Source organism: Saimiri boliviensis, chromosome 20, assembly GCF_048565385.1.
Source record: "Saimiri boliviensis isolate mSaiBol1 chromosome 20, mSaiBol1.pri, whole genome shotgun sequence".
NCBI lineage: Eukaryota > Metazoa > Chordata > Mammalia > Primates > Cebidae > Saimiri > Saimiri boliviensis.
Window position 1 is genome coordinate 4,946,728 of NC_133468.1, and position 14,803 is coordinate 4,961,530.

General features: G+C 41.7%; 1 protein-coding gene across 4 annotated transcripts in view; it reads left to right on the forward strand.

The window, feature by feature from the left end:
* The window catches only part of CANX (calnexin), a 46,875-nt gene that overhangs the window by 15,774 nt on the left and 16,298 nt on the right, over window positions 1-14,803 (forward strand). For all 4 annotated transcript variants that reach the window (XM_039460647.2, XM_039460646.2, XM_039460648.2 and 1 more), the window contains exons 2-7: window positions 7,457-7,630; window positions 8,038-8,111; window positions 8,903-8,961; window positions 9,721-9,862; window positions 10,326-10,407; window positions 10,910-11,102. In XM_039460647.2, coding sequence (XP_039316581.1) covers window positions 7,460-7,630; window positions 8,038-8,111; window positions 8,903-8,961; window positions 9,721-9,862; window positions 10,326-10,407; window positions 10,910-11,102 — 721 coding nt within the window. In that variant the 5' untranslated portion in view covers window positions 7,457-7,459. The remainder of the gene's footprint in view (window positions 1-7,456; window positions 7,631-8,037; window positions 8,112-8,902; window positions 8,962-9,720; window positions 9,863-10,325; window positions 10,408-10,909; window positions 11,103-14,803) is intronic.

Below are 14,803 nucleotides of genomic sequence, written 5' to 3' on the forward strand. Positions count from 1 at the left end.
TCTTGGCCCACCGCAACCTCTGCCTCCTGGGTTCAAGCAATTCTCCTGCCTCAGCCTTCCGAGTAGCTGGGACCACAGGCATGCGCCACCATGCCCAGCTAATTTTTGTATTTTTAGTAGAGACGGGGTTTCACCATGTTGACCAGGATGGTCTTGATCTCTTGACCTCGTGATCCACCCATCTCGGCCTCCCAAAGTGCTGGGATTACAGGAGTGAGCCACCGCAGCCGGCCTTTTAATTGTTAAACAGTAATTCATTATATGGATGTATTATGGTTTGTCCATTTACCTTTTGAAGGAAATTTTAGTTGCTTGTAGTTTTGGACGATTATGAATAAAGCTACTGTAAACATTGATGTACAGGTTCTTCTGTATCCATAAATTCAAATTTGTTCAGTACCTAGGAGCATGATTGCTGAATAATATGTTAAGACTACATTGGCCTTTTTGAGAATCTACCAGACTGTTTTCAAAGTGGCTGTACTATTTTGTATTTTACTTTATTTTTTTGTAAAAAGGAAGCAGGCACATTACATGGAAAGAGCAGGAAAGAGAGAGAGAGACAGGGTCAGGTGCCACACTTTTAAAAATATATATATTTAATTAGCACAACTATTATAAAGTGCTTAGCAAGGGTGCTTTCTTTTTTTAAAAAAAAAAAAAGAAAGGGAAAAAAAGAAAAATAAATAAAAAAAGAATGAAGGAGAGGAAGGAAGAGGAAGAGGGAGAGAGAATGGAAGTGTTGCTTTATTGCCGGGCTACAATGCAGTCTAAAAATGGGTATTGAAAACCTCTTTTATACCAATAATTGTGCTTAATAATGGAGACAGGAAAAAATGAGGGAAGAAAAAAACAAGCAGCCAACCAATATTTCATTTAAACCTGTAAGTAGGTGTGACATGGTGCTAGTAAGAGTGTATATTTTGTGTATTTAAAGTGGAGAGTTCTATAAATGTTTATTAAGTTTACTTGTTCCGGATCTGAGTTCAAGTCCTGCATATCGTTGTTAACTTTCTGTCTCATTGATCTGTCTAATGTTAATGTTGAAGTCTCCCACTGTTACTGTGTGGGAGTCTAAGTCTCTTTATAAGTCTTGTATTTCTGGGTGTTCCTGTATTGGGTGCGTATATGTTTAGGATCGTTAGCTCTTCTTGTTGCATTGATCCTTTTACCGTTATGTAATGTCCTTCTTTGCCTCTTTTGATCTTTGTTGCTTTAAAGTCTATTTTATCAGAGGTGAGAATTGCAACTCTTGCTTTTTATTTATTTATTTATTTTTGCTCTCCATTTGGTTGGTGACTCTTTCTCCATCCCTTTGTTTTGAGTCTTTGTGTAGCCTTGCATGTGAGATGGGTCTGGATGCAGCATACCGATGGGTTTGGGATTTAGTCGATTTAAATTTAGGATTAATATTAATATATGTGAATTTAATACTGCCATTTGATGTTAGCTGGCTGTTTTGCCCATTAGTTGATGTAAATTCTTCATTATGTTGATGCTCTTTACTTTTTGGTATATTTTTGGAAAGGCTAATACTCGTTATTTCTTTCTATGTGTAGTGGTTCTTTCAGAAGCTCTTGTAAAGCAGGCCTGGTGGTGATGAAATCTCTGAGTACTTGCTTGTTCACAAAAGGTTTTATTTTCCCTTTGCTTATGAAGCTTAGTTTGGCAGGATATGAAATTCTGGGTTGAAAGTTCTTTTCTTTAAGGATATTGAATATTGGCCCCCACTCTCTTCTGGCTTGTAGGGTTTCTGCTGAGAGATCTGCTGTGAGTCTGATAGGCTTCCCTTTGTGGGTAACCTGACCTTTCTCTCTGGCTGCCCTCAGTGTCTTTTCTCCTTCATTTCAACCCTGGTGAATCTGACAATTATGTGCCTTGAGCTTGGTCTTCTTGAGGAATATCTTTGTGGTGTTGTCTGTATTACTTGGAGTTGAATACTGTCCTGCCTTGCTAGATTGGGAAAGTTTTCCTGAGTAATATCCTGAAGAGTATTTTCCAGCTTGGATTCATTCTCTTCGTCACATTCAGGTACACCTATCAAACATAGATTAGGTCTTTTCTTTTTTTTTTTTGAGATGGAGTTTCACTCTTTGTTACCCAAGCTGTAGTGCAATGGCGCGATCTTGGCTCACCGCAACCTCTGCCTCCTGGTTTCAGGCAATTCTCCTGCCTCAGTCTCCCGAGTAGCTGGGACTACAGGCGTGCGCCACCATGCCCAGCTAATTTTTTTGTATTTTTAGTAGAGACGGGGTTTCACCATGTTGACCAGGATGGCTCCATCTCTTGACCTCGTAATCCACCCATCTCGGCCTCCCAAAGTGCTGAGATTACAGGCGTGAGCCACCGCGCCCAGCCAGATTAGGTCTTTTCACGTAGTCCCATATTTCTTGGAGACTTTGTTCATTCCTTTTTATCCTTTTTTTCTCTAATCTTGTCTTCTTGCTTTATTTCATTAAATTGGTCTTCGACCTCTAATATCCTTTCTTCTTTCTCTTTTGAGACAAGGTCTCATTCTGTCACCCAGGCTGGGGTGCAGTGGCACAATCTTGGCTCACTGCAACCTCCTCCTCCCAGGCATGAGTGATACTCCCACCTCGGTCTCCTGAGTACTGGGACCACAGGCATGCGCCTCCATGCCCAGCTAATTTTTTGTATTTTTGATCAAGAAGTGGTTTTGCAGTGTTGCCCAGGCTGGTCTTGAAATCCTGAGCTCAAGCGATCCTCCTGTCTCAGCTTTCGAAAATGCTAGGATTACAGGTGTGAGCCACTGTGCCTGGTCCATGGCATATTTTTTTTTGGTGGGGTTTCTGTTTAGATCTTTTGCCCAGTTTTTAATTGTTTTCTTGTTGTTGAGTTTGAGTTCTTTATGTACTTTTAAGCAAGTCTCTTATCAGGCATTGTTTTGCAAGTATTTTCTTGCAATGTGTGAAGTTGTCTTTTTTTTGTTTGTTTTTGGGAGACAGAGTCTTGCTCTGTCACCCAGGCTGGAGTGCAGTGGCACAATCTTGGCTCACTGCAGTCTCTGCCTCCTGGGTTCAAACCTGCCTCAGCCTCCTGAGTAGCTGGGACTACAGGTATGTACCACCATGCCCGGCTAATGTTTTGTATTTTTAGTAGAAACAGGATTTCACTGTGTTGGCCAGAATGGTCTCAATTTCCTGACCTCGTGATCTGCCAGCCTCAGCCTCCCGAAGTGCTGGGATTATAGGCATGAGCCACTGTGCCCAGCCCCGTCCCCCCGACTTTTTTTTTTAAGAGTCAGGGTCTTGGTCTGGTCACCCAAGCTGGAGTGCAATGGCATCATTACAGCCCTCGAGCCTCTGTCTCCTGGGCTCAAGTGATTCTCCCACCTCAGCCTCCCAAGTTGCTGGAACTATAGGCATGTGCCACCACACTTGGCTAATTTTTAATTTTTTTGTAGAGACAAGGTCTGACCATATTGCCCAGGCTGGTCTCGAACTCCTGGGCTCAAAGGATCCTCCTGCCTTGGTCTCCCAAAGTGTTAGGATTATAGCCATGAGCTACTGCCTTGGCTTACTTTTTTTTTTTTTTTTAATTCTATTGCATCATCTTAGAAGATGTACCTTTTTTCTAAAATCTTAATTGGCTAAAATGGCAGCCATGGTTGTGAATCAATGCACTATCTGTGTTTATGAAGGAGCCCCCTAATTCACCTTAATTCCGTTTCTTTTTCGTTTTTGCAGGGATTGAGGAGGTGAACTTTGCCTGAAAAATACATGTTTCCATTGTAAATAAGAGAGCACAAATTTTTATTCATTAATTTTTTTTGAGACAGAGTCTTGCTCTGTCACCAGGCTGGAGTGCAGTGGTGGTGATCTCACTCAGCTCACTGCAACCTCTGCCTCCTGGGTTCAAGTGATTCCCCTTCCTCAGCCTCCCAAGTAGCTTGGACTACAGACATGCACCACCACGCCAGGCTAATTTTTAGTATTTTACTAGAGGCAGGCTTTCACCATGTTGGCCAGGATGGTCTCCATCTCCTGATCTCATGATCCACCCGCAGTCTCCCAAAGTGCGGGGATTACAGGCGTGAGCCACTGCACCCAGCCTTATTTATTTTTTTAGAGACAGTGTCTTACTCTGTCATCGAGGCTCAAGTGCAGTGGCGTAATTATTGCTCACAGCAGTCTCAAACTCCTGCGCTTACGGGTTCAGGTGATCTTCCTGCCTCAGCCTCCTGAGTAGCTGGATCTACAGGCAGATGACACTACTCTCAGCACTTTTTTTTTTTTTTTTAATGTTTTATAGATACTTTACTTTGTTGCCCAGGCTGGTCTAGAACTCCTGAGCTCAAGCTTTCCTGCTTCCACCTCACAGAGTTCTAGGATTACAGGCGTGAGCCACCATGCCAACCAGAAGGCCAGAAATTTAGCTCAACTTTCTCTTCCTCCCTTCCTCCTTCCTTCTCCCCTTCCCACTTTCCCCCTTGCCCCCCTCCCCTCCCCTCCTTTGTAAAAATTTGTGGTATATCTGAGTAGCTGGGACCACAGGCATGCTACTCCTAACAGTTTTAAAACCTGCACTTCAGTAGTGTTAAGCATATTTATACATTGTTGTGAAACATGGATTTCTTTCATCTTGCAGAATTAAAAATATCCCCTTAAAGAACTCTCCTTTGCCCCCTCCTACCAGCCCCTGGTAACCACCATTCTATTTCTGTATCTGTGAATTTCACTATTTAGATATCTCATATCTAAAGAAAGTGAAATAATAAAGTATTTATTAGTTTGTGAATTGGTTATTTTACTTAGCATATTGTTTTCAAGGTTCATCCGTGTTATAGCAGGTGATGGAATTGCCTTCCTTTTTGAGGTTGAATAGTATTCCACTGTATGCCTATACCACATTTGGTTTAATCATTCATTCATTGATGGACATTTGGGTTGCTTCCACCCTGACTGTTGTGAGTAGTACCGCTATGAACACAGGTCTGCAAATATCTCTGAAACTATCTTTCTTTTTCTGTTTGTTTGAGACAGTCTTGTTCTGTTGCCCAGGCTGGAATGCAGTGGAGCCATCACAACTCACTTTATTTTTTATTTTTGAGAAAGTTACCCAGGCTGCAATGCAGTATGTGATCTCAGCTCACTACAACCTCTACCTCCTGGGTGCAAGCGATTCTCCTGCCTCAGCCTCCCAAGTAGCTGGGATTACAGGCACACACCACTATGCCCAGCTGATTTTTTTTTCTGAGATGGAGTTTTATTCTTGTTGCCCAGGCTGGTGTGCAATGGCATGATCTCAGCTCCCTGCAACCTCCACCTCCCAGATTCAAGCGATTTTCCTGCCTCAGCCTCCCGAGTAGCTGGGATTACAGGCATGTGCCACTAGCCTGGCTAATTTTGATCTCCATGTTGGTCAGTCTGGTCTCAAACTCTTGACCTCAGGTGATCCACTCACCTCGGCCTCCCTAAGTGCTGGGATTACAGGCATGAGCCACCATGCCTGGCCCGCCCAGCTAAATTTTGTATTTTTAGTAGAGGCAGGGTTTTGCCATGTTGGCCAGTCTGGTCTCTCATTCCTGACCTCAGGGGATCTGCCTGCCTGGGCCTCCCAAAGTGCTGGGATTACTGGCATGAACTGCCATTCCTGGCGTATTTATTTATTTATCTATTTCAGATGAAGTCTCTCTCTGCGACCCAGGCTGGAGTGCAGTGGCGCCATCTTGGCCCACTGCAACCTCCACCTCCCAGGTTCAAGCAATTCTCCTTCCTCAGCCTCCTGAGTAGCTGGGGCTATAGACATGCTCAGCTAATTTTTTGTATTTTAGTAGAGATGGAGTTTCACCAAGTTGACGTGGTTTGAACTCTGGAGCTCAGGCAGATTACCAGCTAGGATTACAGGCATGAAGCCACCACACCCTTCCCAACAGCTCACTTTAGCTTTAACCTCTCAGGCTCAAGCAATCCTCCCACCCCAGCCTGCTGAGGATCTGAGACCACAAGATGTGTGTCACCATGCCTGGCTAAAATTTTCTGTTGTTGATTTTTTGTAGAGACAGGATTTATTATTATTATTATTATTATTATTATTATTATTACTATTTGTAGAGACAGGGTCAGGATACATTGCCCAGGCTGGGAAATAAGGTCTTGACTGATGGAAGTTGAAGATTCTTGGGGGAATAGCATGCAAAGCAGCTATAGAGGGAGAGGGTGCCGATGGCTAGCCAAAAGACTTAGAGATTTTTGCAAACATGGACTCAGTGATAGTTTTTGGGTGATGAGTCTGTCTTGGTACATGTAGGATAGCTTGAAAGAGGAGGAAGAAACTAGAGCCTGTAGTAATGTAAGGTGTAACATTAAGTATCCTGGTGTCAGTAATGGAGAAGAATGAAAGACTAGGATTGATTGGATGACTGTGCGCGCAGAGGGCATGAGGGAAAAAGGACATCTTGTGTGTGTGTGTGCACACATTTCTAGTTGTATATCTTCTTGTTTTCCCCCCATCTTTTAGCTGTACCTTCTCCAGCCCAAAAATGAAAATTGACCTACTACCAACCAGTTTTTATTTCTTTAGATCTGTGGTCCTTTCAAAGAGAGCCCATTACTACTCAAGACATGTCTGATATAATACACAGGGCATTTTCTTGGTTAGAGAATAATAATAAATAAACAGATTTTAAAAAGCAGCTTGTTCTTGCTTTAATATTCTTGTTGAGTTCTTTTTTTTTTTTTTTTTTTTTTGAGACGGAGTTTCATTCTTGTTACCCAGGCTGGAGTGCAATGGCGCGATCTCGGCTCACCGCAACCTCCGCCTCCTGGGTTCAGGCAATTCTCCTGCCTCAGCCTCCTGAGTAGCTGGGATTACAGGCACGCGCCACCATGCCCAGCTGATTTTTTGTATTTTTAGTAGAGACGGGGTTTCACCATGTTGACCAGGATGGTCTCCATCTGTTGACCTCGTGATCCACCCATCTCGGCCTCCCAAAGTGCTGGGATTACAGGCTTGAGCCACCGCGCCCGGTCCTTGTTGAGTTCTAAAACTAATTTGAAAACATTTCTATTGATGTTATTTGAGCAATAGTATCCATGTTAAGCCTTTAATGTGAGAGGAGTTATCTCCTGTTGTAAATTAGTGTATGAAAGGGCTTTTGTCGGTTGTAAAGCACTTTACAAATGCAAAAGTTTGTTGGAAATTGTATTTGAATGCCCTACATCTGTGTAACCAGTACAATATTTTCTCTATGTGGACAGTTGTGTGTGTTTGAGTTTTATTTTGAAATTTTCTTGATATTGAATCTTTTTACTGATTTTAGGGAAACCCTTTAATCTCTGTAGTCTGCCTTTCCTTATCTATAAAAGGAAATAATAAGATCTTTTTAGCTCTGCAATTTGAAAGCTTTAATTTTAAATGAGAGAGAGGTTAGTGGTCTTTATGAAGCTTGACAGGAGGCAATGCAGTTAACTGATTTTGCTCTTTTTATGTGTAGATCATGGAAGGGAAGTGGTTGCTGTGTATGTTACTAGTACTTGGAACTGCTATTGTTGAGGCTCATGATGGACATGATGATGATGTGATTGATATTGAGGATGACCTTGATGATGTCATTGAAGAAGTAGAAGATTCAAAACCAGATACCACTGCTCCTCCTCCATCTCCCAAGGTTTGAAATGGTCTTTGAATCAATATTCCTTTTACCTCTTAAGATGATGAAATTATTAACATAGCCAGGCACAGAGACATGTAGTCTCAATTACTCAGGAGGCTTAGGCCAGGAGTGTGAGTCCAGCCTGGACAACACAGGGAGATGCCATCTCTTATATAAAAGGAACATCATGAAGAGATAAATTTGGATCCTTTTCAAAGGGAAAGCAAAATTTGCTAAAATACTTACTGATCTCTCTGGCAGCTTTTGTTCTATTTTGCCAGAGGCCAAGTACATGGATTGAATTTGAAAGCCAGCAATGAAATTTTTGTGACAGTTGAAAGCAAACCAGGAAAATAAATTCTAGGTAAAAAGGCATGTTGCTGAAAATTTAAAATTTTAATTCATTTATATATTTAACACAGGTCACCTACAAAGCTCCAGTTCCAACAGGGGAAGTATATTTTGCTGATTCTTTTGACAGAGGAACTCTGTCAGGGTAAGTGTTTTTCAGAGAAATACATCTTAGATTCAAACATTATGTAAATAAGATGAGATAGTGGATTCCTTTTTGGATAGTATCTTATATGGTGAAATGTCTAACTTTATTTTATTTATTTATTTATTTTTTGAGATGTAATTTCACTCTTTTGCCCAGGCTGGAGTGCAGTGGCACAACATCAGCTCACTGCAACCTTCGCCTCCTGTGTTCAAGCAATTCTCCTGTCTTGACCTCCCAAGCAGCTGGGATTGCAGGCATGCGCCATCATGCCCAGCTAATCGTTGTGTTTTTTTAAGTAGAGACGGGGTTTTGCCATGTTGGCCAGGCTGGTCTTGAGCTCCTGACCTCAGGTGATCCACCTGCGCCGGCCTCCCAAAATGTTGGGATTATAGGGGTGAGCTACTGTGCCCAGACTGAAATATCTAACTTTAATGTCTTCAGTGTTAATATCCATGTCGGAAAATAGTCTTTTGGTATTTGTGGTTTTTACATCCATTCCTTTCCCTCCCCCACTCTACCCTACATTTTGTTCTTTGATGGAGAAAAAAAATTTTCTCTTGATCTTAAAACATCGGTGGAATTATAGGTTTGGTATTTTTTCTTATAGGTTTGTGAGTTTAAGATAATGTATTATCATTAGTTGTGTGACAGATTTAAAAATCAAAATTAGAGTGGCTACAATAGGCTAAGAGCAGAATAGGTCCTACTTTTATGAGTATTTTACATAGTTTTCCCTCATAACTCAACTGTCATTTTAAGACTGATTTTGGGATTTGTGTTAATTACAGGTGGATTTTATCCAAAGCCAAGAAAGATGATACTGATGATGAAATTGCCAAATATGATGGTGAGAATTTCATTTTGTTTAGATATAATAGCAGATAGAGGTTTACATGTTGTCTCCATGGCATTTCCTAAGATTAGTTTAAAAGGGAATAATAAGCTTTAAGATTTTTCCATGGAAGTTTTGCCATCTTTGTGTGTTGCCTAATAATTCTTTTTATTTTATTTTTAACTTTTATTTAAGGTTTAGAGGTGTATGTGTGGCCTTATATTTAATAAGATTAGATCTGTTTAATCACCTGTGCTGCTGAATGTTGGAAATAGGTCATTTCTATACAGTAGTATAATACACTACAGTTTCAAAAAAGCATATCCTAATAATATTTGTCAAAGTGTGTTTATTTATTTTTTATGTATTTATTTTTTCTGGGACGGAGTCTCACTCTTGCCGCCCAGGCTGCTGGCAAAATCTTGGCTCATTGCAACCTCTGTTTCTTGGGTTCAAGTGATTCTCCTGCCTCAGCCCACCAAGTAGCCTACAGGTGCCCATCACCATGCCTGGCTAATTTTTGTGTTTTTAGTAAAGATGGGGTTTCACTGTGTTGACAGGCTGGTCTCAAACCTTGGGTGATCCACCTGCCTCAGCCTCTGTAAGTGCTGGGATTACAGGTATGAGTCATCACGCCTGGCCCAGTAAAACAGATTTATACAACTAGGAGTGGGGTTTTTTAGGGGGGTGTTTTGTTTGTTTATTTGTTTTTGCCATTTAAAGGGTTCTCAGAGGCAGAGTAAAGGAGCAGAATTTTTTTGTATTGTCTTGTAGGAAAGTGGGAGGTAGATGAAATGAAGGAATCAAAGCTTCCAGGTGATAAAGGACTTGTATTGATGTCTCGGGCGAAGCATCATGCCATCTCTGCTAAACTGAACAAACCCTTCCTATTTGACACCAAGCCTCTCATTGTTCAGTAAGTGAAATGCTTGTTGGATAAAAGCTTTCTAGAAAGGGTAATCTTAGAAGACATTATACAACTTTTACTCTGTGTTAAAAAATTATTTTGCAAATCGTGATCAGATTAAAAAATATGAGATTATATAAGTTGTATTAGGGATTTTTGGGTGAATTTAAACACCTTGTAATTAATATTTTTTCCTGCCCAAAAAATTATTTTGAAACAAACTGATAACTCATTTTCCTGACTAAATAACTTGCAGATTGTGCAGAACATATTTACTGGAAATGTGCATTAATGTTCAATTTATTTTTATGGAACTTGGTAGCTATTTAAAAACAGTAGAAGATGGAATCCTTTGTAAGGGTAAACATTTGACCTATCATAAAACATGACTAAGATGAGGGAATGAGTACATTAAGAGAGTTTAGATCTTTCAAAATGCCATACAATTTTCTGCTTTTCTCTCTGATATTAGGTATGAGGTTAATTTCCAAAATGGAATAGAATGTGGCGGTGCCTATGTGAAACTGCTTTCTAAAACATCAGAACTCAACCTGGTATGTAATTCCCATTTCTGGAATGTGGCTGGACACCCACTATTACCTTCTAAGAATTATGTAATTTTGTAATACTTGTGAAAAATAAAGACTTCCTCCCCTGCTTTTTAACTCTTTTGACGAGTTGGGAATATTGACTTTGACATTAATGTGCTTTCTGTTTGAAGTGTGAATCTCTTAAGTTGTTACCAGCTGTTTTTATCTGAATTTCTGGTTTTGCTTCTGTGTAAGTTTTGGTTTTAGCAAGCTTATTTTTTTGTTTTATGAGAGAAGCACTAACTGTCTAAATAGGTGCATTACTTTTTTTTAAGCACTTAAATATGTTATTTTAAATTAACTGATGATTGCTGATTATCCCTTTTCACTAAGCCTTGTAATTAGCTTTTCCTTTAACTGTCACCAATATATTTGAAATTTTATAAGAATTATTAGACATTTTGAAATGTTGCTTTTGAACACTTTGACTAGAGTGGTTTCAAATAAACCATTTTTGTTTCTGAAGGATCAGTTCCACGACAAGACCCCTTATACGATTATGTTTGGTCCAGATAAATGTGGAGAGGACTATAAACTGCACTTCATCTTCCGACACAAGAACCCCAAAACGGGTATTTATGAAGAAAAGCATGCTAAGAGGCCAGATGCAGATCTGAAGACCTATTTTACTGATAAGAAAACACATCTTTACACACTAAGTAAGAAAAACCATTCGTTTGGGGGCTTATGGCATTACGCTTATATCATCCATTTAATTTAAAGATTGTATATCTGGCTGGGTGTGGTGTCTTGCACCTGTAACCCCAGCACTTTGGGAAGCCGAGATGGGTGGATCACCTGAGGTCAGGAGTTCAAGACCAGTTTGGTCAAAATGGTGAAACTCCATCTCTACTAAAAATACAAAAATTAGCCGGGTGCGGTGGCTCAAGCCTGTAATCCCAGCACTTTGGGAGGCTGAGGCGGGTGGATCACAAGGTCAAGAGATGGAGACCATCCTGGTCAACATGGTGAAACCCCATCTCTACTAAAACTATAAAAAATTAGCTGGGCATGGTGGCGGGTGCCTGTAATCCCAGCTACTCAGGAGGCTGAGGCAGGAGAATTGCCTGAACCCAGGAGGCGGAGGTTGCGGTGAGCCGAGATCGCGCCATTGCACTCCAGCCTGGGTAACAAGAGCGAAACTCCGTCTCAAAAAAAAAAAAAAAAAAAAAAATTAGCCAGGTGTGATGGCACATGCCTGTAACCTCAGCTACTTGGGAGGCTGAGGCAGGAGAATTATTTGAACCCAGGAGGGAGCCAAGATCGTTGTGCCACTGCACTCCAGCGTGGGTGACAGTGAGACTCCATTTCCAAAAAAAAAAAAGATCGTATATCTAGAGAGTACACCAGCCTGCAAATAAGAATCTCAGCCAGGTGTGGTAGCTCACACCTGTAATCCCAGCACTTTGGGAGGCCAAGGCAGGCGGATCACTTAGAGTCAGGAGATTGAGACCAGCCTGGCTAACATGGTAAAACCCCATCTCTACTAAAAATACGAAAATGAGCTGGGTATGGTGGTGCATGCTTATAATCCCAGCTACTTGGAAGGCTGAGGCAGCAGAATTACATGGACCCAGGAGGCAGAGGTTGCAGTGAGTTGAGGTCGTTTCACTGCACTGTAACCTGGGCAGCAGAGCAAGACTGTCCACCTCGACCAAAAAAAAATCTCCTCACTTGGCCGGGCGCGGTGGCTCAAGCCTGTAATCCCAGCACTTTGGGAGGCCGAGGCGGGTGGATCACGAGGTCGAGGGATCGAGACCATCTTGGTCAACATGGTGAAACCCCGTCTCTACTAAAAGTGCAAAAAATTAGCTGGGCATGGTGGCACGTGCCTATAATCCCAGCTACTCAGGAGGCTGAGGAAGGAGAATTGCCTGAGCCCAGGAGGCGGAGGTTGCGGTGAGCCGAGATCGCGCCATTGCACTCCAGCCTGGGTAACAAGGGCGAAACTCCGTCTCAAAAAAAAAAAAAAAAAAAAAAAAAAAAAAAATCTCCTCACTTAATATCTTAGTTGGGAAATGAGCTTAATTTGTCAGCATTAAAAGAAACTCTTTGGCCAGATGTGGTGGCCCACACCTATAATCCTAGCACTTTAGAAGGCTGAGTCGGATGTAGGCTGAGTCTCTACAAAATGTTAAGAAATTAACTGAGTATGGCGGCGTGTGCTTGTAGTTTCAGCTACACAGGAGGCTGAGGTAGGAGGATTGCTTGAGCCCAGGAAGTCGAGGCTGCACTGAGCCATGATCTTGCCACTGTACTGTAGCCTAGGTGACAGAGTGAGATGCTGTCTGAAAAAAAACAAACAAACTTCTTTTCCACAGGAACTGAGGTTTGAGATAATTTTAAGAATAGTTTTTTTTAGCCAGGTGTTGTGGCTTACACTTGTAATCCCAGCATGTTGGGAGGCTGAGGTGAGTAGATCACTTGAGGTCAGGAGTTCAAGACTAGCCTGGCCAACATGATGAAACCTCATCTCTACTAAAAATACAAAAATTAGCCAGACGTGGTGGTGGGTGCCTGTAACCCCAGTTACTTGGGAGGCTGACCAGGAGAATCACTTGAACCCGGGAGGCGGAGTTTGCAGTGAACCAGGATCTCACCATTGCACTCCAGCCTGGGTAACAGAGCGAGACTCCATCTTAAAAAAAAAAAAAAAAAAGGATAGCTGGGTTAAGTGGCTCATGCCTGTAATCCCAGAACTTTGGGAGGTTGAGGTGGGAGGATCACGAGGTCAGGAATTCAAGACTAGCCTGGCCAAGATGGTGAAACCCCATCTCTACTAAAAATACAAAAAAATTAGCCTGGCATGGTGGTGGACACCTGTAATCACAGCTACTTGTAAAGCCCAGCCCATAGGCTGAGGCAGAGAATTTCTTGAACCTGGGAGGCAGCGCTGAGATCTGCCACTGCGTTCCAGCCTGGGTTGACAGAGCAAGACTTCATCTCAAAAAAAGAAAAAAGTAGTAGGTGTTTTTTTTATATCCTATAAAGAGCTTTGCTGACCTACCTAATTTCTTCCCCCTTTTTTTGTTGTTGATAAATGTTTTTTTTTTGTTTTTTTTTTTTTGAGACAGAGTTTCACTCTCGTTACCCAGGCTGGAGTGCAATGGCGCGATCTCGGCTCACCGCAACCTCCGCCTTCTGGGTTCAGGCAATTCTCCTGCCTCAGCCTCCTGAGTAGCTGGGATTACAGGCACGCGCCACCATGCCCAGCTAATTTTTTGTATTTTTAATAGAGACGGGGTCTCACTATGTTGACCGGGATGGTCTTGATCTCTTGACCTCGTGATCCACCCGCCTTGGCCTCCCAAAGTGCTGGGATTACAGGCTTGAGCCACTGCGCCCGGCCGATAAATGTTGAATAATAAATTATATATGCAGTTATACATAAATTCAATAAAAATAGACATACAGTTTTCCAGAAGTGTCCATAAATCCAATAAAAATAGACAATTTTTCAGAAGTATCTTATAATTGAACTTCCAAGTTTATGTATAATTGTCTAATACCTGGACAGTTGACAATTAAGTTGAATCCTTTGGATATATGTTTTTGTTTGTTTATTTATTGAAGCTTTTCCTGCCAGTTTGAGATCATAAATAAACATGCCTCTTTATGAAGAATATAATAGCCTTTTTAATTTGTTTTAGGCAGAGTCTTGCTTACCCAGGCTGGAGTGCAGTGGTCTGATCTTGGCTCACTGCAACCTCTGCCTCGGGTTCAAGTGATTCTCATGCCTCAGCTTCCAGAGTAGCTGGGATTACAGGCTCATGCCACCATGCCCAGCTAATTTTTGTGTTTTTCAGTTTCAGTTAACAGCCAAACACAGTAACCCATTGCACCACAGAGACCAATTTTTGTATTTTTAGTAGAGACAGAGCTTCACCCTCTTGGCCCACCACAGCCCTCCAAAAGTGCTGGGATTACAGGTGTGAGCCACTGCACCTGGCCTAGAATATAATAATTTTTCTTTTTTTGTGCTATAGAGTCTTGCTCTGTTGCCCAGGCTGGAGTGCAATGGCACGATCTCACCTCACTGCAACCTCTTTCTCACCAATTCAAATGATTCTTCTGCCTCAGCTTCCCGAGCTAATTTTTTTGTATGTTTGGTAGAGTTGGGGTTTCACCATGTTGGTCAGGCTGATCTCAAACTCCTGACCTCAAATGATCTGCCTCCCAGAGTGCTGGGATTACAGGCATGAGCCACCTCACCTGGCGCGAACTTTGTTAACAACACAGAGTGTGAAGTTCTTCCTCAAAAAAGCTTTCATTTTCATTATCACTGACACAGCAGCATAGGATTCCTTGTCTGGATGTGCTATAACCTGATCAGTTGCATATTAGATATTTAGGTGTGGAA